We start from the raw sequence: 24,447 nt of genomic DNA, 5'->3' as shown, positions 1-24,447 counted from the left end.
TCCTTTTAGCATACCGATCAGTATCAAAATTCTGGTCACTAAAGGTTCAAAATTTGGTTAACACATTCACTCCCTTCCCTAAAGCCACACTGTTCTTCTCTTAAAACTATTAAATAAAAAAAACGAGTTTTTTTAACTGAAAGTAAGGAGCGACATTAAAACTTAAAACGCACAGAAATTACTTCGTATATGAAAGAGGCTGCTTCCTCATCAACGCCCCGCTCTTTACGCTAAAGTTTGACTCTTTCTCTCAATTCTTCTTTTTAAAACAGTAAAAAACTTTAGCGTAAAGAGCGGGGCGTTGATGAGGAAGCAGCCTCTTTCATATACGAAGTAATTTCTGTGCGTTTTAAGTTTTAATGTCGCTCCTTACTTTCAGTTAAAAAAACTCGTTTTTTTTATTTAATTTCTGAACGTTTTTGAATCAATGCATGTTTTGATTTTGGCTCTCCGCAGAGGAATAATCAAAACGAAATTTTGCATATTTTTTTGGTGGGGGCTAAATGGCTTTCTCATAATTTTGATCGAATGATTTTGAGAAAAAAAGAGCGGGGGCGAAGCCTAGTTGCCCTCCGATTTTTTGGTTAATTAAAAAGGCAACTAGAACTTTTAATTTTTTACGAATCTTTTTATTGGTAAAAGATTTACGTAACTTATAAATTAGCTTACGTAAAGAACTTTTGTATTCTCATGTTTTTATTACATATATGAGGGGATTCGCCCCATCGTCAGTACCTCGCTCTTTACACTAAAGCTTAAATTTTATCCCAATTCATTAAGAATGACCCCTGAATCACAAAAGCCGTAGAATAAATAGTTGAAATTACTAAAAATACTTTAGCGTAAAGAGCTACGTATCATAAGGAGGTGAGCCCCTTATATGGGTAATAATTTCTGTTTGTTTTAAGTTTTATTGCTGTTCCTTACTTCCAGGTGAAAAAGCTTTTTCACATTTATTTTTTAATTTTTTTTTTTTAATAATGCTATTAAATCCTGCTCTCCCTTCATGGAAGTTTTCTTCTCCCATGACAAATTCTCGATGGAAAGTTCCCCCAGCATATCCCCCTCTTCTCAACCCCTCCCCCCAACCAAAAAAATCCTCCTGAAAACGCCTGTATACTTCCCAATAACCATTACTATATGTAAGCACAGGTCAAAGTTTGTAACTTGTTGCCCCTCCCACGGGGACTGTGGGGGAGTAAGTCATCCCCAAAGACATAGTTATAAGGTTTTTCGACTACGCTGAATAAAATGGCTATCTCAGAATTTTGATCCGTTGACTTTGGGAAAATAATTAGCGTGGGAGGGGGCCTAGGTGCCCTCCAATTTTTTTGGTCACTTAAAAAGGGCACTAGAACTTTTCATTTCCGTTAGAATGAGCCCTCTTGCAACATTCTAGGACAACTGGGTCGATACGATCACCCCTGGGGAAAAAAAAAACAAAAAAACAAAAAAACAAAAAAAAACAAATAAACACGCATCCGTGATCTGCCTTCTGGCAAAAAATGCAAAATTCCACATTTTTGTTGATAGGAGCTCGAAACTTCTACAATAGGGTTCTCTGATACGCTTAATCTGATGGTGTGATTTTCGTTAAGATTCTATGACTTTTAGGGGGTGTTTCCCCCTATTTTCTAAAATAACGCAAATTTTCTCAGGCTCGTAACTTTTGATGGGTAAGACTAAACTTGATGAAACTTATATATTTAAAACCAGCATTAAAATGCGATTCTTTTGATATAGCTATTGGTATCAAAATTCCATTTTTTAGAGTTTTGGTTAATATTGAGCCGGGTCGCTCCTTACTACAGTTCGTTACCACGAACTGTTTGATCTACAGCATCTCAAAGTGTAAAAAATACCATCACACTAATTAATTTGCTTCCTACAGAAACCAAGCTAATATCTCTATAATTACTAAACTCTTTTTCATCACCTCTCCTATACAAGGGTTTATTTAAATTTTTCCTAAATCGCTAGGTATTTCCCCTCTTTCAAAAATCCCATGGATAGTCTTCAGTAATTTGTCTGTAACTTCGCACCACCATGTTTTAAAAGCTCATTTACCGCACTATGAGCTTATTTTTTTTAACCCTTTATTTATTTTTTAATCCTTTATTACTGTCTCTTAATAGTATTCTTCTTCGCAAAGCAAATCTTCGATCTTTTCGAAACTGTCCCATACTTTTTTATTCTTTTCTATATCGTTTTTCTGTAACTTTATCATAATTTAAAACATGCTCAAAAGTTTTGCCCGTCTCTCTTTAGTGCTTTCCTTATCCCTAATTGAGTCCTGTTTTTTTTTTTTTTCTTTAAATGGGGCAAGTCTAGATTGATTACTCCTTCTCAATGTCTTAACCTGTGAATGCAATATTTCGATATTATACCGTTTGGCTGCACCTTCCAAATCCTTAGCAATTTTATCCATGGCCTCTACTTCACAACTCTGCAATTCACACTTTAATGCCTTTTCTATTCTGTATATTCCTCTTATCCTCAAATACTACCTCAAATACTTACCGCTCAAATAGTACTTCTATAAACTCCTCCTCTTTCCTACCCAGCTTGGTGTTTTTACTAATATTCCTAGCTGCGTTACCAACTTTCCTCCCGAAGACTCTCTCTGCTGCTTCCAAAACTATTTTCCAAATTTATTTCATCCATCTTATTCATTTCGGGAAGTTCCTCTTAATTGTGGCCTGTAGCTTATATTTAAATGGGACAAGTCCAGCTTGAATACTTCCTCTCAGTTTATTAACATGTCAGTAGAACATTTTACTATTATATACTAACTAACTGCATCTTCTAGATCCTTGGTAATTATATCCATGGTCTCCACTTCACAGCTCCTCGGTGCATATTCTCATATGATCTGTCACTCACATAATCCTTATACAACGCACTTCTTCTCTTTTTTAAACATAAAGCATTTTCACTAGTATTCCTAGCTGCGTTTCTAATTTACTTCCCTGAGGTACCATCAACAACTTCACAAATTATTTCCCTAAAATTATTTCATCCGTCTTCTAGATTGTCAAATTTTAAACTCTTCAATTTAGTATTCAAATGTTCCTGGAAAGTTTCTCTCAAACTCTTATCTCGGAGTTTACCATCGTCATAGCTTCCTAGAAGGTAATTACCCTTTCTTCATTTTAGCTTGAGATTAACTCTAGACACTACTAGATGGTGATCTCTACCTTTAAAATCAATAACAGCACTCCTAAATGCTCTTTAGGGAATTTAAAATAATTTTAAATTTTCAAATAATTTTTGGACAATCTATTAAGTAATACTTATTGTTTGACCAGCAGTACCACTGATCCTGTTTCCAGTATTTTCCAAAATGCATATGTAAAAGCAACAGAGAGAAATACACATTCAGCTACTAAGAATATTAAGCGGAAATAATACTAATGCTTTTTTAGGCGTTTTCTTATGCCTTCATTGATGAACTGAAGCAAAGAGGTGTCGAATCTGCTGACCTTGCTGCTTGGAGAAGAGGTTGGGACAACATTGTCAATGTTCTTGAGGCTGGACTCTTGAGACGTCAGATCGACCTTGAAGTCACTGGACTTAGCTGTGTGGATGTTGCAAATATCCAGGAAAGCTGGTCAAAAGTCAGTGGAGATCTCAAAACTACCGGTTCTGTCGTTTTCCAAAGGTACTTTTCAGCAAACTTACAAAATAACTTTAAGAGAGATTAAAACGTAACTAAAATTTGGGGAGTAGTAAATACTAAAATTTGGGGAGTAGAGTGCTCTGCTATCTCAATATGCATATTTCAGTCTATAATTCAATCATAATTATTAGGCAGCCTTGTATATCTGGCCAAAACAGATCATTCAGAACATATGATAATCAGAAGAAAACATGATGACCAGAGAGAGTGTTAGACTTGCGAATTCAGAAGAAATATTAAAAGACGTTAGGCGATTGTCATTGCAAAAAAAAAAAAATAATAAGATAGTAGAGTTTGAAATGGGAGAGTTAAAGTGCACTGGCATAAATTGTAAGTGAGGAGTACACTTACAATTTATGTCACACTTACATAAAGGCGGAGTAACATAAGGGCTTAGACATAAGTCTAAATAACATCTTACAGCAAATTTCCATCAGTTACAAAAAGTCTTTGAATAGTAAGGCTAGCAAGAGTTAATTAATTTGATGAGATTAGCAATTGAGGGTAGGCTCAATTTGTAACTGATAATATTATACAAAGAAAAATCAAATTTTTTCTAAATCCAAACAATAGGATGTTTATTTATTAAAAACGAGCAAAAGGGTGTCTTTTGAAAATAAGGAAAAGATTCTGTTTAGCTTAGAAGTTATACTTATAATGGTAAAAATAATGTACTATTTGGCACTGTATTTTGTTATTTTATATTTTTGCATTATATTGCGCTGCATTATTTGGCACTGCATGATTATTCCAATGCAAGAAAAATGTCTGAATATAGACTGCAAAACTCAAGTAACTAAATTTGAATAAATTACTTGGAGTGAATTTGGTTACAAAAATAAAATATTATTTCTATTTTCCCTAAAACTAAGAGTTGTTAGCAAAAACAGAGCAAAGTGGGTCTCATTCAAAGTTATTCTTAACGGTAAACAAGTATCAAAGTACTAAGCTGCTATTGCTATTATTCTTCAAATAAATAAATTTTAATTTTGACCGAAAATTTAAAATGAAATTAGATTTTTCAAATGATTCATAAATAATCATAATCATAAAAATAGATTTTTCAAATGATTTCAAATGATTCAAATAATTCAGAAGTATTGTTTTGGATATGGTGAAACAGGAGGGGGGTGGGTAAGTTCATTTTAGTATTGTACTTGCTCATTTTAGTATTATACTATCTAGTTGACCGTAATACTTGAAAATATGAGCAGTGGTTATATATATTGATACTTCAGACGACTTTACGCAATCACACTTGATAAGAGTTAATGTTATTTAACAGAACTTAGGTTGTCTGCGTAAATAAATATGCCAAAAAAATTCTTTATAATTCTGAAAGCAGCAACTTCTAGCGGGTTAAAATTTAAATATAACACTTATTTCGATGAAAAGCTATTTTATATCACCTAAGGAGTCAATGCCTCCCTTTGATGAAAAATCTGGTTAAATAAGATTCAGGCCGACAGTACTTAAATATAACTTTTCTGTTTTTTTTTTAAAATTCTTTTTCTTTTTTTAGATTAATCAAAACTCACCAGGAGCCTTTTTCGACTGCAACTGTAAAAACTAAAAACAATTTCAATAGAAAAATAAAGATAATTTTTCAATTTTGTATCTTTATTATTTCAAAATCTTAGTTTTTTGGTTCCAGGTTTTTAAGTTTCTTTTTCTTAGTTGTTTTTCTCTTCTTTTTATTTATAGATCTTAAATTATTAATTAGATGATATGTTTATTTAACAACTTTTAAAGGCCATGGGGCCTCTATTTGGGGAACAATTTTTTGATTTATATCCATTTAAGAATTGAATTATGCTATTTTTTGTAATTTAAAACGTCTCTCACCTTCCAATCATAAAAACCTCTTTATTTTCTAAAGAGGCTCAAGTACAATAAAATTCATCAGTAATTTATGATTTTTTTTTTTTTTTTCAGAATGATCAACGGTCACCCAGAATACCAACAGCTCTTCAGACAATTCCGTAATGTAGAACTTGCCAACTTAGGTGAAAGTAACTCATTCGTCGCCCATGTTTTCCGTGTCGTTGCTGCTTTTGATGGAATCATCCACGAACTGGACAACAACCAATTTATTGTTTCTACCCTTAAGAGACTCGGTGAGCAGCACATTGCTCGCGGCACTGATATCAGCCATTTCCAGGTAATAGATTTGTTAAGCTTTGTTTAGAAGCTAATTATCATTTGGCTTTTTACAAAACTATAAAAGAGGTAAATATTAAAACTTCGAATAATACTGTTTTTGCTTCCGATGTCGATCAGCTCAGTGTTGACATGGTAACTCTAATTTCAAAATTATTAAATTATTCAATTAAATTAAAGAAGTTAGAAAAATGATTTCATTAAAGGAACAAGGGAGTCCCATTTTACTGCTTTAAATCGTTCTTACTACTTACCAAATTCTTAAACACATTAAGGCAAAAATTGGGGAGTCCAGAGAATTAATATTAGCACTTCCTTAGTCTACTAGAAGAACCATATGAAGGAGTAAATGTTTGTTAAATCTAGCTGTATTAATTTTTGAAAATTCATTTATTTAAACCTACAGTAGATCCCTGTGAAACATGGTCATTCTCACCAAAACTTTGCTCCTTTTCTCATGTTTATTTTTTTTAAGCACGATTCTAAATATGTAAATCAAATCCTATTCAAAAATAAGTGCGAAAATCATGCAAGAATACCCAGGCTTCTTCAAAAATCCTCAAGAAAACACCATCTATGTAGGTATTAGTTTTACAAAGCAAAGAAGTCAGCGGAGAATAAAATCATATTCATAACTTAAATTTATAGGAACTGGAATCATTATTTCTTTCAATTGAATTATCAATTTTAATGATTAAACATGAAACTATAAATTTTAGTGCAAATTGATTAAATTGGTTTGTAAATTGGAATCATAACTTAAATTTGTTTACAAAATTTTTATACAAAACAGTAAGAAGTTGTGTCGAATGTGGAATTTTTCCAAAGATAGGAATTAAAATAAAAATTATGCAAATAATTTGGCTATATGATCAATAGCCATTCGTATTACCAAAGTCTAAAAAGAAACAAATAAAAGACAAAAAGGTTAAAAGATTAAAAGAAAAAGAAAAGTACCTTGGCATCATCGGTTCGCAAAAGTTCTGTGCTTTTCTTTACTGCTAATCTTTAACCTTGTACTGTTCTTGCACACAGGCTCAGCAGCATATTTTATTCATTTTATCATTATTCAAAACGAGTAAAATTTGGACCTATTTTAAAATATACTTGATGTTTTATTTTATACCTGATATACCTTCTTGTTTTCTGTGTGATGGAAAGGTAGTGAGACCTTTGTTGATTCTTCCTAACTTGTATACTGTATTATAGTGTATTACTATCTATTATACTACATACTGCTTACTTTGTATTGTACTGTATACTCCATGCACTAACTTTATAATTAATTATATTTCATCACCGGGAACTATTTATTGTTTGGAATCATGCTCATTGGAATCATATGGAATCAGCTCCTTTAATGATTTCCATGTCGTACCGGTGAATGTGGACACTTGAAAAATGGCGCTTTTCATTGGGGGAAATTTAAATAATGCAAATTGCTTCTAATCTTGACAATGGTGCTTTCACACTACGCAGTAAAACCTTTGACGCCAGCATAATTTAAAATTCTTTGTTTTGTTATGTAATCTTACCGAATAAATATTTTTAATAGCATAAGCAATGCAAATATAGAATCAAGCTCTGCATAGAATCTTATGTCACTTAAGCTTATGTTATGTTATGGAGAAGTCAACAACAAAGGCAGCAACAAAATGGAACTCCTGGATGTAAAATTAATAAATTTGGAAAATAAGTTAATAAAATTATCCTAAATAGCCTTTCCCTAATAGCCATAGGAGACCAGGGCCTGTGTCTCCATTTCCTATCCACAATTTCAATTTTTGGATAGTTTGTTTAAGCTGACTGTGATAATTTTATAGATAATTACGAAATAATATGAGTAACTTACAAGAGTGGGAACTCGTGCTAGTTATGACAAACGCCATCTAGCGTTTGGCGACACATGAAATTTTTTCAGTGTAATAATGAGAATGATTAATTATATTTGTAGATTTGGTAAAATTAGTGTAATAATAAGAGTCTGATCTGAGTTTCTGACAGAAAAATGATTACTAAGTTTGAAAAATGCCAAGTATCACTAAGCGCTAGATGGCGTTAATAATTTTTTGCCGATAATAGCGCAAGCTCCCACTCTTATAAGTTACCCATAATCTTTGGATTATTACATTAGCCTTGTGTAAAAAGATTCTTTGAAGTGTGGAAGATTCTGCTTAACGTAACGTAACTTAAACACTTTGCACATAAAATGATATGCGTAGTGTGAATGCGGCCTAAAACTCAAAATACTTTGAGTCTCAAGCGTTTTATAATCTTTAAAGAGTATTAAACATATTTTTTTTTTCCATTAGAATTTTCGTGTCACCCTCTTGGAATATCTCACGGAGAACGGCATGAATGGAGCTCAAAAGGCATCATGGAATAAGGCATTTGATGCATTTGAAAAATACATTTCAATGGGTCTCAGTTCCTTGAAAAGAGTAGACCCTATCACTGGATTGTCAGGGCTCGAAAAGAACGCCATCCTTAGTACATGGGGCAAAGTCCGTGGAAATCTCCAAGAAGTTGGAAAAGCTACTTTTGGAAAGTAAGTAACTTGTTTAATAAAGATAAATTTTATACGACCCTTTCTTATCACTTACCGTTGCTTAAAAATAGCCTTGAATAACCGTTTCCTTTCTGACTAAAATTGAAGTGTTGTCAATCGTTTGAACTATGATAAATTCTGGGGTATTATCCCGAATTCGATTGACCATTTTATAACTTTATTCAAATGCATTTCGTTGCTAATTCATGTATTGTTTACATTAGTTAACAAGGCCTTGCAGGAAACGTGGACGCTTTTCCCACATGATTCAAAGAGCCATTATGAAAAAAATACTATACTTTATTATCATTTGTTTATTTAGAAAAAAATATATACTTTAATTAACAAAGCTGTGCAGGAAACTTGGATGTTTTCCTTACATGATTCGAAGAGCCAATATGAAAAAAAAATATTTCGGCCAACTCTCACTCCACTATAGTTACCCTCATTAGGGGTTCGTCATCGGCTTTAATAAGCGGAAAGTATTATTATGTTCTGTTTTTAGCATACACAACCCTGCTAAAATTTTAGAACAACATTTTTCAATAAATTGAAAAAATCATTATTCCCTTAACTTCTAAGAAAACTAGGCGAGTGGTACTTTTACCCATTTTGTATTTGTCATTTGCGCATTTAGAAACGGAATAAACTGCAAAAGCCGCGAAGAACGTCACGTATTCGACTGGAGAAGTTTGAATTCCAAGTTTAAGGTTTGTTTTCTGACAGCTAAGTAATTAATTTTGTTCGGTTAATTGTAATAAAGTCTAAAAAGAAGCAAAAACTAAAACAAATTGTATCAAATTACCAAAAAATTAAATTCATTGCGCTTAGAAATGCTCTTCATGAAGCTATAGAAAAAATATAGCTTAAAGAGTGACGGGGCTAAGGTATCTGCACTAATATACAGGACGTGTTCTGTTCATAATGTTTCTCTTTACTTTCTCTTGAAAAATGAATTGTTTTTGTTTGTTTGGTTCGAGATCAATCTACGGTTCAAGATACGATTCAAGATCTATGACGTGAGTTCTGAGTTCTGAGGTGAAAGAAGGAGATATTGGGGAGAGATGGGAGGGATTTAATAAATGAAAAAACCAGAATGCTGAATTTTTGACACCCAAGTATGTGACAATTTCTTAATACATTTTGAGTAGCCCCTCTCCTTCTTTCTTATAAAGAAACAGGAACATCTTACAAATTTATTTTATTATCATGCTAGTAAATAATTATTTTTAAATTTAACTATTAAATTATCATATCTAGTTCTGCTTCATTAGATTTCTCCAAACAAAAGTTAATCTAATCAAAGGGTGAAAATAATATATACTGACCGATTTGAAGTTTTTCCTCTATGCCCCTCTGTTATTACTGTAATTATTTCCCTTTTAAATACATGATTTATATTGTTTGAGGTAATTTTTCCCAAAAAACGAGTAAATTTTTGTGGGTTTCCTTAACCAAGATTTTTTTGAATTGGTTATGATCGGTGTATTTTGTTTATCGATCGATCGTGAGATTCGATTCTAGGATTTACAATCATGTCTTCGATAATCAGATCCCTATTGAAGGTTCACAGGGATGTGCACTTCAACCTCGATCGAAGTGCAGCGTCTTAGAAAATGGTTCTTCAAGTTAGCAGCGTTGGATGACCCCTGTAATTGAAATAAATAGAATTATATTCAAAAATAAAACAAGTTGTTCAAGTAACAAGGGAATTTATATATTAGCCAAAAAAAATATAAAATTTTTACTTAAAAAAACTAACTGAGGGTACCACTAGAAAAGAATTGCTCTGTCTCAGATTCATAAAACAATGACCATATGCGTTTAAAATGTTTTGTTTATTTATATTATGTTGGTTTGCTTATTATGCTTGTTTTTACAATTTCAGGCAGAAAGAGCCGGAATTTCAGGGCCTATGCCTTGTCATAGCACTTCTATAAAAAAAAAGTCTGTTTCATAATCTGTTTCATTGAATATGAATATATGTTTTGGATATTGCAATATCTGAATCTCTTTCATAATCTGTTTCATCATAATCTGTTTCGTCGAATCCCCAAAAAATATTTACACAGCAATATCTTTAATCCAAGGCAATATCTAGGTACTTCTGATTCTCCCAATATATTTCTCTTATTATCTACTTTTCGATCTTTTTTTTTATCGATATACGATCTTATTTTTGTATATTCTCATCATAACCGAACTTGCGGTGCCAAGCAATTCTCCTTTCCCCTTGTGAAATATTTAGTAAATTTACTGAAGGCATAAGGTCTTTGTGCATCTCAGAGATATAACCAAGGCATCTTGAATATATTTTTATATACGTGCATGCACGAGTATAAACGAGAGAGGAAGAGTCGCGTTTGAACAAACACACCCTGAAATTTTTCCCGACTCGTAATAAAGTAGCAAAAATGTATATAACATATTTTGATGTTTTTATGTCCCAAAAAATACATCCCACCCCCGAGAAAAAACACCTCCCCCAACAAAAGTACTCCCATCCCTCCCCTACTCCGAATAAAATAGAGGATACGGTCTTTCGGGCACTTAGTTGTTACATGTGTCACGTAATTATTTAGAATATCTATTATGACCAGTAATTAGTATACTGCGACGGTCAATAGGCTATTAGGCATGTTTAAAATTGTTCCTAGTTCTCATTTTTGGCAACTCTCAAAGTCAAAAATTTAGTAATCGAAAAAAAAAAGTCAAACCTTAATATTGGTTTTTGAATATATAAAATTTTTTGCAATAAATTAGTTCTTAAAAAAAGTGAAAAGTCAGTTTTAAACCAGTTTTAAAGTCAGTGAAAAGCTCACCCAGAATACCAGCAGATGTTCCGCTTCTTCAAAGGTATGCCATTGGCTAATCTAGTAGAGTCTCCTAAGTTTGCTGCCCACACCCAACGTGTCGTTTCAGCTCTTGACCAAACTCTCTTGGCTTTGAACAGACCATCTGACTTCGTATACATGATCAAAGGTAAACAGTCATTTCTTTTGCTGAAAATCCTTAGTATTTTCAAAATATACAAAATACCTCACATTTCACAATTTCACAAAATACCTGAACCAAATGTGATTAAGTATTAATATGAACACGTGTTCACTTATTTGGTAATATATCAATAAATAACACGCAGACCGTAAAAATTGAGAGATGGGCATTTAGAGGCGGTCCAAACATCGGATATTTTGATACGTATTCGGTAAAAACTGAAGACTACCTGTGATCAGTGTATTTCGTGCAAGATATGTTTTGGTGCAAGATATTTTTCGGTTCATATATTCGGTGGAAGACATGTTTTATTCATTAATTAACAATTTAATTAAAGAAACGACAATACTTTCAACTAAAAAACTTTTCCAATGACGAAATTTTTGTTTCAAATTTAGAAATTAAAATATTTCTAATATTTGGATATTGTTGTTTTGAATCTTTTGTTTTTGTTCTGCATTTACGAGAGTGAGTGGAGAGAGTGTACAGCTTCCTATTATACGCCAAAATATCTTTTCAATCAGTTTTAAATCTGGCTGGGCTTTTATCATAAGACATTGTATCTTATTCTAACTTAAGCACTTAAAGAGAAAAACAAAATAATATACAATGGATAAAGGGTATAATTAAAATCTTTCGTGACTTTTTGTGTCAATTTTATGTAAAAATTTTATGTCAAAAATAATGATGATATAATAATGACATAAAAAATTTATGTCAACAAATGTAAAATAACTCATATTACTCTAACTACCTAAGGTTGAGTATGTTACTGAACATTGATAGCTTGCTGAACATATCCAAAGGGAGATAATTAAGGTAGTAATCTTCTCAAAAGTTTATTGTCCCCCTCCTCTATAAGAATTCTTAAAACTAAATGTCAAACTAAGTTTTATGAGAGTAGGATTTTTGTCCTTCCTGGTGGCTGCCCTCCCCTTAGGTTAAATTACTAGTTGTGTCCATGATTGTACAATAGGACATTACTTTTCAAAAAACAAACAATTTAAAATTAAACTAAAATAGTTCGGTATGGATCATAAGAACCATGGTCATACATGAGTCACTCTGAAAACCAAAAAATTCACTATTTATGTTCGGTTCGAAATACAAGATATTTTATATACCCATAACTAATTTCTTTGTTTAAAGAATTGGGTTTGGACCACATCAACCGAGGCACTGACAGAAGCCACTTCGAGAACTATCAAGTAGTTTTTATTGAATACCTCAAGGAAACTCTGGGAGATAGCCTGGACGAATTCACCGTCAAATCTTTCAATCATGTGTTTGAAGTTATCATCAGCTTTTTGAACGAAGGTCTCAGACAGGTGAGAAAGATAGTATGCTTTACTATATTATACTTTTTAATAAAATGGCTAATAAATGTAATATTTTTGCATAACTATTTGTTACATTAGAGGTGATGGGTCTTGCATCAGGAATAGAAAACACACCCAACATCCATTTTAAAGCTTGGTGGAAAGAATGAGCTGAACAAAACTGTTTCTTCAATAATCTACTTCGGTTTATAGAGTGTTCTCCTGTAGATGATTTAGTATTGATTAATGTGCAGAACTGTATAAAATTCTTCTATACAGTTTTTCATTATCTAATATATTATCTAATATCTATTTTTATTATCTATACAGTTTTTTATTCTATACACTATTCTTCTAATACTGAATAAAAAATTGGTCCTGGAGATAATCATGGGAGATTGTCAACCACTAAGGTTTTTTTTTTTCGTTACTCTCGTGTATCTATTGTACTGTATTGCTCCCCTTTTATAGCTCTAAGAATATGTATAACCCTATTTGTCAAGAGACGGATTACAAGGACTGCAGCGCGTCAGGAGTGCCGTTTAACAATTTATATTATGCGTGACTTGCTTGTGACATAATCATTAGCTATGTTTTAAAATCTGCTGTATGCAGGATAAGATTAGAAGTGATGTGAGAGTAGGTTTATTTTATGAGGGGGTGGGGAGGATTTTGATAAATTTTGAATTTGAATTATAACTCACATTTTTAAGGCCTTGACTATATATACGCACACCGCACTGACGAGCATGTGTGATGAATGTGATTAAATAGATTTTGATCCTGTTGTAGGGAACGAGTGGACCTATTGGGATGAATTTTGGTACGGAGCACCTTCTCTGGTAGGAGATGTTTGAGACAAAGATCAGGGAGATGATAGTCGCATACCACCTGTCATTTAAATGCTTTAGTATTAACGCGATTTGTTTAATTAACGTGCGTGACATACCGTGACAGACTTGTACTGCTTTTTCTTATTAATGGTCAATGGCGCAAATTAGTATAAGTACAACTTACTTTATAAGTAATGGCTAGTCCTGGTAATTAAAATTGACCTTCCTCGTTAGCTGAGACAAACATTCAAGAGACTTCTTAAAGACTTTTCACCGCAAAGCACTAATATTGAATTGTACAACACAAAATAGAAATTACCCATCATAACAGTTTACAAAAGCATTGTTTTATCCCTCAGAACAGAAGTTTTCACAAGGAGATTTGAAATGGGATAACTGCGTAGCTTAAATATCCTCTATAAAAAGGCATCCTTAGCCTTTTTAAAGGATTCTTGGCACACTTAACCGCGTCAAAAACGTAACCGTGAATTAGCTTCTAAAAACGCTGCAATGTTGCTTCCCCTAATTTCCTGAAGCAGAAATTTAAGCTTCTGTAATCTTTCAGGCTGATATTGTTGATCCAGTTACACATCTTACCGGCCGTCAGAAGGAAATGATCAAGGCTTCATGGTCTAAAGCTCGCACGGATCTCCGCTCTCTTGGACAAGAGCTCTTCATGAGGATGTTCAAGGCTCACCCTGAATACCAAACATTGTTTGTTAACAAAGGCTTCGCTGATGTTCCTCTCGTGAGCCTCCGTGAGGACGAGCGTTTCATCTCTCACATGGCCAACGTTCTCGGTGGATTTGATACTCTACTCCAGAATCTCGATGAATCTTCCTACTTCATCTATTCTCTTCGTAATCTGGGTGATGCTCACATTCAGCGTAAAGCAGGAACTCAACATTTTAGGTAAGAAAATAACAACACTAATAGAGTGCTACTATTTTTAGGCACAATAATCTGTTTATAGCCAATACGGTATTTGATCATGAAATGGCCCAAAAGTTTACACGGTACTCATATAATGGTAATATGGCAGGCCATATTGTAAACCGACGACTGACAGGATCAATACATGGTACTACGGTATATATAAGTGCCATCATTGATATTAAAAGAATAAAGATCGTTATCTAGTAGCGTCTAAAGTTAATCTAAAATTGAAATTATGAAAGGCTACTAATTTATATAACATTAATGGGATCTAGAAACGAGATGAACTTTCCAAGAAAACATAGACCTGAGACTAGACAGTTTAAAATTTGATAATTTAGAAGATGAATGGAATAATTTTAGAATACATTTTTCGAAATAGAAGAAAGTATTTTCGAGAGGAAAGTTAGAAGCATAGCTTCTTGAGAATATAGCCTTCTTAGGGAGTGTCCTCCTACAGTTTAGCTTTTTAGGGAGTGTCTTAAGGTTGCATGAAATGATATAGCAAAGAAAGAACAAAATTCCACGGGTTGCGTTAGTTCGCGAATTAATATTAGTATATTCGAAGCCACAGTGATCAAGTATGGCTCTAAAGTATTGGTGTTTTGAAATGTTTTAGAAGTTTTTTTCCGTTTTTAGTTCTTTACACCAAAAATAGACTGAAAACATGGAATGGAAAATGGAGTTAAATATTCAGGCTTTTTTTTTTTATATTTGGCGTTGAACTCTCCTATCTTCCTAGATTTATCGTTATTTTATTTATATGTTTGGTTTACTGAGGACAGCTCTTGGATATAGAGCCGAAATATTCATTTTTTTAAACCAAAATAATGGATTAAACAAATTTCATTGTCTTAGATACATTCCTTATTGTTCTACTTTTGTTGTTTTTGTGATTGGAAGGCACCGTGGTCTTTACTCACACTATTAGATTGTTAAGATTTTAGTCAAACTAGCATATTTATACATTTTTGATGAAAATATAAAAATAGCTTTTGTTTGTCCCTATTCTGCCTAAATAAGACATTTTGGGAGAGCAGCTTGGTAAAAATTGTCACAATAAATCCAACACTCATCAAAATGTACTTTCTTCGTTAGAAAGCATCGGATTGTGGATTTAGGGTCTTTTTATACTTTAAAAATTCTATTTTTAATATACTTTATACTTTAAATATTATTTTGCAGAAGCTTCGAAGCAATCTTAATTCCCTACCTCCAAGAATCTCAAGGTCTAGATGCCGCTGGTGTGGAAGCATGGAAAAAATTCTTCGATGTTTCTATTGGTGTCATTGCCCAAGGTCTCAAGGTAAGCTGCCCTTTTTAATTCCTGACTAAATTCAAAATTTTTGAAATATTTCTCTTTTTTGTATTGTATCCCTTTCTAAAATGTATATTCATTTCCTCTTCTTTGCTAAAATTGATGTCATTTAATTTTTGTTTTTTTTTGTCCTTTTTGCATTCTATTCATTTCTAGAACAGGGGGATTCAAAGATGAAAGCCTAAACTGTAGTGATATTTTCTCGTTGTCTAAAAAATCAACAAGAACAAAACTAACAAAACAATAAATTTGCCTCTTCGTACTTGGTAGACAGTTTGGAATTAAGACTTTTTTTCTTTTTTTTTGTTCAAGTATTTGAAATGAGTTTTATAAACAGCCAAACTCTGAATAGAAAATCCCCAAACTACTCTTCTGTCTTAAATAGGTTTAAAAAAATAACTAAATTTTAAAGAAAAATGTGGCAAAATCACCCTTAAATACATTAAGATAATTAGACAAAAATACATGCAATTACGAAGTAATTAATTGGCTAAGAATGGACATGGACAAAATAATAATTCCTGATTAAGTTTTCCACAGTGAGAGATTTCGAATTCATGGATGATGAAGACCTTAGTATCTTTTATGTTTAATAATTTTTATAATCTACATCGCTGTTATCTTTTCTTTCTTTTTATATTTTTTCTTCTTTTACTAATTTTTCTTCGGGAGTTCCAATAACCATTTTTTAGTTTAATAATTACTGCAAGTAATTCGGAAATGATTAGAAATGAAGCCACCAGTTTCGTATTAACGAAATGAAACCATTCATTGGAATTTGGAACAACTCCAAATAATCTCCTTTGAAAGTATTTAAACTTTGTAAATAAGCCTGATACTAATTAATATTTTACTTTCTTTCTGCGTTGGCTACCTCTTTTATCATATTCTTAACATGTCATTATTTGGCGCAAATATACAAATCATCAGAAAATTAAGGTTTTCATGTCTTTTATTGTGTTTCTTAGTGTATTCTGTATTATTCCCTTTTCCCATTTTTGTTGAATAAAATCATAATAGATTTCGAAAATAACAAAATTGTAGTAATCTAGAAACGTTATTTATTATAATATAATTTTTCCCATTTCATATTTTAATATTATCCTTCTTGAAGGTTGAAACTCCTAATAGGTGTTAATTTATAGGTCGCCACATCTGAAGAGGCTGACCCAGTCACCGGACTTTATGGCAAAGAAATTGTAGCCCTTCGCCAGGCTTTTGCTGCTGTCACCCCTCGCAACGTTGAAATTGGCAAACGTGTTTTCGCCAAGTAAGAGTTTCCCAATTCTTTGAATAGTAAAAACAGAAACTAAACCCAATTGTTAAAATCTTTTTTTGTCCAAATCGGGAATCATTTTGGCCAAAGCCTTATGCTGTATTTATAATTATGGATAATATACATCTTAGTTTTGGTAGTCTTGAGTCGGCTTTTGTGGCCTCCCAATAGATCCTAATATATCAAAGAGCCACAATGTCAGCATCGGTTTATAATGTAAAGCCTTTGTCTTACCGAGTTGGTGGCTATTGTCCCCCATACCACAGAAACACAAATCACGATATTTGGTCTCATCAAAGTGCCTTTTTAACCCACAAACAGCTTCCCTTGTCAAGTAAACTTCCCAGTGGTATCAATTGATGGGATGGCCAAGGGTCTTTTCCCCCTCTAGATTTTAAAATTACCCTTTTTAGTATTTACATTGGAATAAGCAACATAATTACAACTTCTAGACTTTAATAAAAAATACATTTTGGCCCCTTAATTTCCGTAAACTGACGCCACTTAGACTGCCAGTTCACACACTTCTCATAGTTTTATTTTTTCAAACATGGTAGATTATCTGTTTATTTTTTCTACTGGATTGTGATGTTTTTATTCGATGTATTTTTTACACTCAATGAGAACACTCTTGTTAATACCGCATGTTAATCCGTGGATAACTCGGGTTAAGACACACACAAATCACGATATTTAATCTTAACAAAGTGTTTTTAAGCATTATAACATCAAGTTGTCGCAGTACAGTGGCTTTGACGCATTATAACATCCCCTTTACACCAAAGGGGGTGAGGCTGCTCCTCCTTGCCTCGTTTCATTATACCCCATCCTTCAAAGTTGAATTTCCCCGTGCCTAACCAACCGCTCAGTATTTCTTGAATTTTAAACAAGTCCTTTTTCTTTTTTAGTAATGTTGATTTAAAAAATATTTTATACAATAATTCTAACAAAAAACGAATCAGCCTTTCGCAAATTCTTTTTTTTAATTATATGTTAAATTCTATGAAAGCGTCTTTTCATCTTATATGTTTTGCAAATTATGGGGCCGTAGAAGAAATGTTGAGAGGGACTCTATCTTTGATATTTTGTTCTATTCTAGTCCCTATTCTAATGACGCTTGTTTTTTCTTAGATTGTTCGCTGCCCACCCTGAGTACAAAAATCTGTTCAAGAAGTTTGAACAGTACTCCGTTGAAGAGCTGCCATCAACCGATGCTTTTCACTACCATATTTCGTTAGTTATGAACCGGTTTAGCAGTATTGGCAAAGTCATTGATGACAACGTTTCTTTTGTCTATTTGCTAAAGAAACTTGGAAGGGAACATATTAAACGGGGTCTTTCAAGGAAGCAGTTCGATGTAAGTTGTGTTTTCGACGTGCTTTATATTTGAAAGGTGACATCTATCCACATTTGAATTGTACTAAATACAGGAATGTTAATGTGGAGGTATTGTCAAAGGAAACAAATATAAATTTGGATTTCCGAAGATTTTATGGATTTTTTTTAATGAAAGCAAGTGCATTGTGAAACTTAAAACAAACACAGATGGCTCTACATGTCGGGGGATATATCACCCGCTAAGATCCTAGTTCTTTATGCTTAAGTTTAACTTACAGTTTACTTAAAGTACGACTGATGGTTAAATCATACTAAATTTTGGTGTAAAGAGTGAGGAGTTTAGAGGTACTTTGATTCAAAAAAGTATATTTGTAATTTTGACTCCTGTTTAATTTTCATATCCTTTCCACGGCCATCTTATATAAAAAAAAGTCTACCCCCAACTCAACCCGAAGCAACAAACACATTCAATATCTCTCTAAAAGCTGGTGCACTTTTAATTTATTCTTTATAACTATTAAAATGACGAATATTAATGTAATATATCTGTCCAGATATTCTATAATTACATTCAGTTGTAGAATCCTACCAGATAAATGTTTGTGATAAGGAGCTGTAGGTATAAAGCAACTCGGGCTTATGGTAGCCGAAAACTCTAAAAAAGAGTTTTTGATAATATTAAAAGAACTATTGAAAAATATTAAAAGACTAGCTAATGATTCTCAAAATGATAATGGAAATCCTGATGAATCCTGAAAATGATGATGATCAACATCCCTTAAGTTTGAGGTTACCCACCGAAAGCTACCAGCCAGAGAACGTTTGCTCAATTTTTCTAAAAGGGTCAAAACACCCCCAATTGAGTGAGTAATCTTGATGAAAATCCCGCCACCAAATTCAGTATATCCAAGATTTCTGTTGCAGACATTTCAAACTTCTATCTATAAAAATTTCGAATCTTGCATTTTTTTTTCTAAGAAAAAGGATCGCGGATTTGTGTTTGTTTGTGTGTTTTCGCAGAGGTGGTTGCACCCAAACAATGATCCTAGAAAATTATAAAAAGGCTCATCCAAATTAAAATTACTCTAATACCTTTTTCAATTATAAAAAAGATTGTTCTATAGAAAAGTGGCATTTTCTGCTTTTTTGTGCAAAACATTAAACTTTGGCCTAAAAGATGCGAATATTGAGTGAAAATTCTGAAGTACCCAATCGATATTAAATAATTGAAAAAACTATATACTCAGATATCTAGTTTCAGGGGCAGAAATATCAGATGGTGGGGCATTCGTCTTTAAATATACACGTAGTCAATACAAACTACAGCTCATATAGACCATATTTTAAAGCACAATTAATTAAGTTTATGCATTTGAGCCTTGATAAAATTACTCACAGTATTGTTTAATTACGTATAAAAATTTATGGAGGAGGGCCTGAAGCTATTTGTATAGGAGGGGGAGTGTGCCTGGACCACAAAAAGTTTGTTCGATTCTGAAAAGTTTGTTCAACGCTCGGCGGGCCTTCAGACAAACATAGGAGGAGGGTTGGAGGGAAAGAGTAAAAATTTGCCTCTAATCCCCCCTTAGTTCCCGAAAATTTCGTTATGCTACGCCTGAGATGTCAATGCTGTGGGGTTTAATATATGCAAGATTGTTGATAATAAAAAGAAGTGATTTAAAGAGAAAGATGGACAGGGCGGGAGAGAGGGGGTGGAAGAAAGAGATATTGGGGAGAGAACGGAGGGATTTAATAAATGAAAAAAACAATTTGAATGCTGAATTTTTGACACCCAAGTATGCAACAATGTCTTAATAAATTTTGAGTAGCCCGTCTCAATCGTTCATATAAAGAAACGGGAACATCTTACAAATTTATTTTATCATCATGCTAGTAAATAATTATTTTTAAAAATAACTATTAAATTATCATATCTAGTTCTGCTTCATTAGGTTTCACCTGGCAAAAGTTAATCTAAACAAAGGATGAAAACAGTATATACTGACCGACTTGAAGTTTTTTTCTATACCCCTCTATTATTACTGTAATTATTTCCCTTTTAAATGCATTATTTATAAAGTTTTGTGAGCTCCAAAACAAGTTCTGAAAATCTTCTTGATTTTCAGTCTCAAATTTTTTTTTTATATGTCAGGTAATACCGAAGTTGTTTATTAATACAAATTCATAGCTGTAAAATGAATTATATGCCTTAAAATAATCTGAAATGAACAAATAAATATACCACAGTCACTTTTTAGTTTGTAATTTAAAATGACGCGTTTACTTTACAGCAATTTGTTGAGCTATACATTGCCGAAATTTCGTCCGAATTGAGCGATACCGGTAGAAACGGTTTGGAAAAAGTTTTGACCTTCGCCACTGGTGTTATCGAGCAAGGACTCTTCCAACTTGGTCAAGTCGACTCTAACACCCTAACCGCATTGGAAAAACAGTCCATTCAGGATATTTGGAGCAACCTTCGCTCTACTGGACTTCAAGACCTTGCAGTCAAAATTTTCACAAGGTATTATTTTTTGTCTTACCGGTAGATGTGATTCACGAAACTGATGTGAGGTGAAGGTGAAGTGGGGTGAGGAAGTGAGCCAGTGAGGTGAGGCTGAAGCAAAATCCATTTTTCAAAAATACAGTGGAACAATTCTTTTTCTTCTTTTTTTAAAGAAAAATCCAATTATGTATTTTCCAAAATGCAAAAATAAGATTTTTCAAAATCTAGGCGACAGTAAATAAACTTAGGGAGTAATTCCCCCTGCCCTCAATCGGCGTCACTGTTTTCTACTGAAAACTTTTCACTATTCATATACCTGTAAGACACCTGCTTAGTATCAAAGGACTATCTAATTATTTTATTTTTGATTTAGTAGGACTGGTAATCAACACTATTTTTTTGAGATGACGAGATTTTTTCTGTCTAAGTGATTCCTTTAATGGGAGTAAAAAATTTTCAATATACCAACTTTTGATAAAGGGGCAATTTAATTTCAATGAAAATACCCGAAAATTGTAATTTTCAAAATGCCAAAATAAAGTATTTTTCAGAATCTACAGGGTAGTAAATAAATCATCAGGGCAATTAAATCCTGGCCTCCAACTGATGTCAATATGTCTTACTAAAGAATTTTCGCTACAGATATACCTATAAAAACCTGTTTGGTATCAAAGCGGTAAGTACTAATTTAGTTTTAATTTAATAGAACCGTTAACAAACATAAAATTTCTTTTTAGATGACGACATTCCTTCCGTGTAAGTGATTCTTTTAATTTGAGTAAAAAAAATATCTCAATATACCAACTTTGAAGTTTTAAATGGAGAGATTAATGGATTTGCACGGACTAGAGAATGTTGAAACTTAAAAAGTTAAGTCTTTGAACAATACACAAATGTTTTTTTTAATCATCAGAATTATGTTGGAGAAGAAGAATTTAACTCAGGTTAATTTAGAAAAAATTAAGTACATTCTCTAGTTTCAGAAAAATGAATCTGAAACTAGAGAATGTACTTAATTTTTTCTAAATTACCCTGAGTTAAATTCGTCTTCTCCAACATAATTTTGATGATTAAAAAAAACATTAGTGTATTGTTCAAAGACTTAAGTTTTTAAGTTTCAAGTTTAAGTCTTAATTGTTTAAGACTTAAGTTAATGTATTGTTCAAAGACTTAAGTCAAAGACTCTTATCAAAGACTTAAGTTAGTGGTGCTACTATAGTTGGTATTTCTTGTTTTAAAGGCTTTTTTATGCATCTCTTTTTTGTGATTCGATAGGCCAGTTAAACAGCCGTATAGTTTCTTCTGGATGACGCATATTTTTTGTTTTGATGATTCTTCTAGTCTAAGGATTTTTTCACTTTTAAATTTGGGAATGGGATATTTGATGCATCTTGTATAGAATAAACATTGTACTTCCCTTTATTGACAATTTTTTCTCATAGGTAAAAAAAAAGGTAAAGGATACGGCATTAGACTTTACAGTCTGTACCGGCGGTGCTGATCTCCGTTTCTTGGCCCTTCAGCCAGGAAGTGCAATGGGGGGTTGGGGGCCAGCCATCCTGTGCTTTCGCACACCCTTCCTGTTTACCTTCCCCAGATTTCTCCAGGTACCCATTTAGAGCTGGGTTGACTCTGGCTAAGCTTACTGAGTCACGCCACTGACCCCCGTCCCAAACTGAAGAATTGGGTACACCGGAATTCGAACCCGCGTCCTCTCAGACAAGGGATCCCGAATCCAGCGCAGTGAATCATAATGTACTACGTCTTTATTTCATTTTATTACTATCTCTTTGGAAACATTATTTTCCTGGAAAAAAAAAACATATTTATCTTTCTCATCAGGACTAATATGCGATAAAATATGAGAAAAGATAAATACTTGTAAATATAATATATAAAAAATATATACTGTTGTATTTTATTGTTATATTCCTTATATTCTAAAGGAGGATTTTTACCATTAAATTCACAAAAGTTAATATATTACATAAGTTTATCAACAATGCTTGTTTATTTTTGTTTGATTGAATAATAAAAAGTTTTAAAAGGACTAATAAAGATTAGGTCATTTTAACTTTACTTTAATTAATTTTAACTTTAATTTGGTTTAAGTTAACTTAATTTAAGACTAGATTACGAAATTAGTTTTCTTTTGCTACCTTGTACAGGGTATGTTTGGTACCATATTCAAATTTTGGAGAAATCCCACCCCTCCTCAAAATGTAAATGTATACACACTCACCCTATAAACGATATTAAAACAAATATTTGCTTTCAGACTTTTCAGTGCTCACCCAGAGTACAAACTTTTGTTCACTGGACGGTTTGGCAACGTTGACAATATCAACGAGAACGCCCCATTTAAAGCCCATCTTCACAGAGTGCTTTCAGCTTTCGATATCGTCATCAGTACTCTTGATGATAGCGAACATCTTATCCGTCAACTAAAGGTATCTTTATTTATGTTAACTAATTACTAGACACGATTTAAATTAATATTTGGCAGTGGTGTTTATTCGCAAAATTTGGGGGGGATTTATATCAATATCGAGAAGGTTGGAAAATTGGTCTTTTTTCCATTTTTTAGACACAAAAAAGGCATTCTTCGTAATCAAGGGACGGGGGCGTAAAAATACATTGAGACATTGGTCTTGCCATTTAGTTGCATACTATGCAGGGGCAATAATTTACCAGACAAGTTTTAGCAAACTTAGACTTAGATATATCGGATGAGGTACGAGGATTGAGCCCAATACCAGCAATTTTTCTAGTTGATAGGTAAAAATTAAATTCTCAAATTTGCTTGATCTTGCATTCTGAAAGGTTTTAATCAAATCAATCACTAATTATTGTTATTTATCAATTATATTTAATCCCTAATTTGTACCTTTTCACTGCAGCATACAAATGCTTCCAAATACATTATAGAAAGAACATGGCAATTTATTCTGGAAGTGGATGTAAGGAACATAGAAAGAACATGGCAATTTATTCTGGAAGGGGATGTAAGGAACATACGTTGTTTTTACAAGAGAACTGTTAAATCTCTTCTGAACAAATATGATCTTGTCTGACTGTTTCAATTTGTCTAGGACCTTGGTCTTTTCCACACCCGTCTTGGCATGACTCGTTCTCACTTCGATAACTTTGCTACTGCCTTTTTGTCTGTTGCTCAAGACATTGCACCAAACCAGTTAACAGTTCTTGGTCGTGAATCTTTGAATAAGGGTTTCAAGTTGATGCATGGTGTCATTGAAGAAGGTCTTCTGCAGCTCGAAAGGATTAACCCCATTACTGGTAAGTTCAAAGTGTTTCAGCCAACTTTTTTTCTTTTTGGTAAATCTTTGAAAAAATAATAAAATGAATTGTTTATCTTGCCAATTTTAAAGGTAACATTCCCGATTGGGTTAGCTGAGCTGGTTTAAACTTCCATTTGCCTTCATTCTCATTGGAAAGTGGTGTAACCAATTTGTGTCTCGGCAAAAATTAGGCCCTGATTCCAAAGATGTTGACTACCGTGGAGATGTCTTTCACCAG

At 32.9% G+C, this 24,447-nt stretch overlaps 1 protein-coding gene across 1 annotated transcript in view; it reads left to right on the top strand.

Moving 5' to 3' along the window:
* The window catches only part of LOC136028793 (uncharacterized), a 52,293-nt gene that overhangs the window by 12,699 nt on the left and 15,147 nt on the right, over positions 1–24,447 (top strand). Inside the window, 12 exon segments of the mRNA XM_065706697.1 lie at positions 3,426–3,661; positions 5,615–5,840; positions 8,152–8,398; positions 11,205–11,369; positions 12,534–12,712; positions 14,102–14,448; positions 15,658–15,778; positions 16,936–17,060; positions 18,198–18,423; positions 20,696–20,928; positions 23,189–23,360; positions 24,003–24,207. Coding sequence (XP_065562769.1) covers positions 3,426–3,661; positions 5,615–5,840; positions 8,152–8,398; positions 11,205–11,369; positions 12,534–12,712; positions 14,102–14,448; positions 15,658–15,778; positions 16,936–17,060; positions 18,198–18,423; positions 20,696–20,928; positions 23,189–23,360; positions 24,003–24,207 — 2,482 coding nt within the window.

The sequence above is a fragment of the Artemia franciscana genome, chromosome 7 (assembly GCF_032884065.1).
Source record: "Artemia franciscana chromosome 7, ASM3288406v1, whole genome shotgun sequence".
Classification (NCBI taxonomy): domain Eukaryota; kingdom Metazoa; phylum Arthropoda; class Branchiopoda; order Anostraca; family Artemiidae; genus Artemia; species Artemia franciscana.
This window is presented reverse-complemented; position numbering and strand designations above follow the sequence as displayed.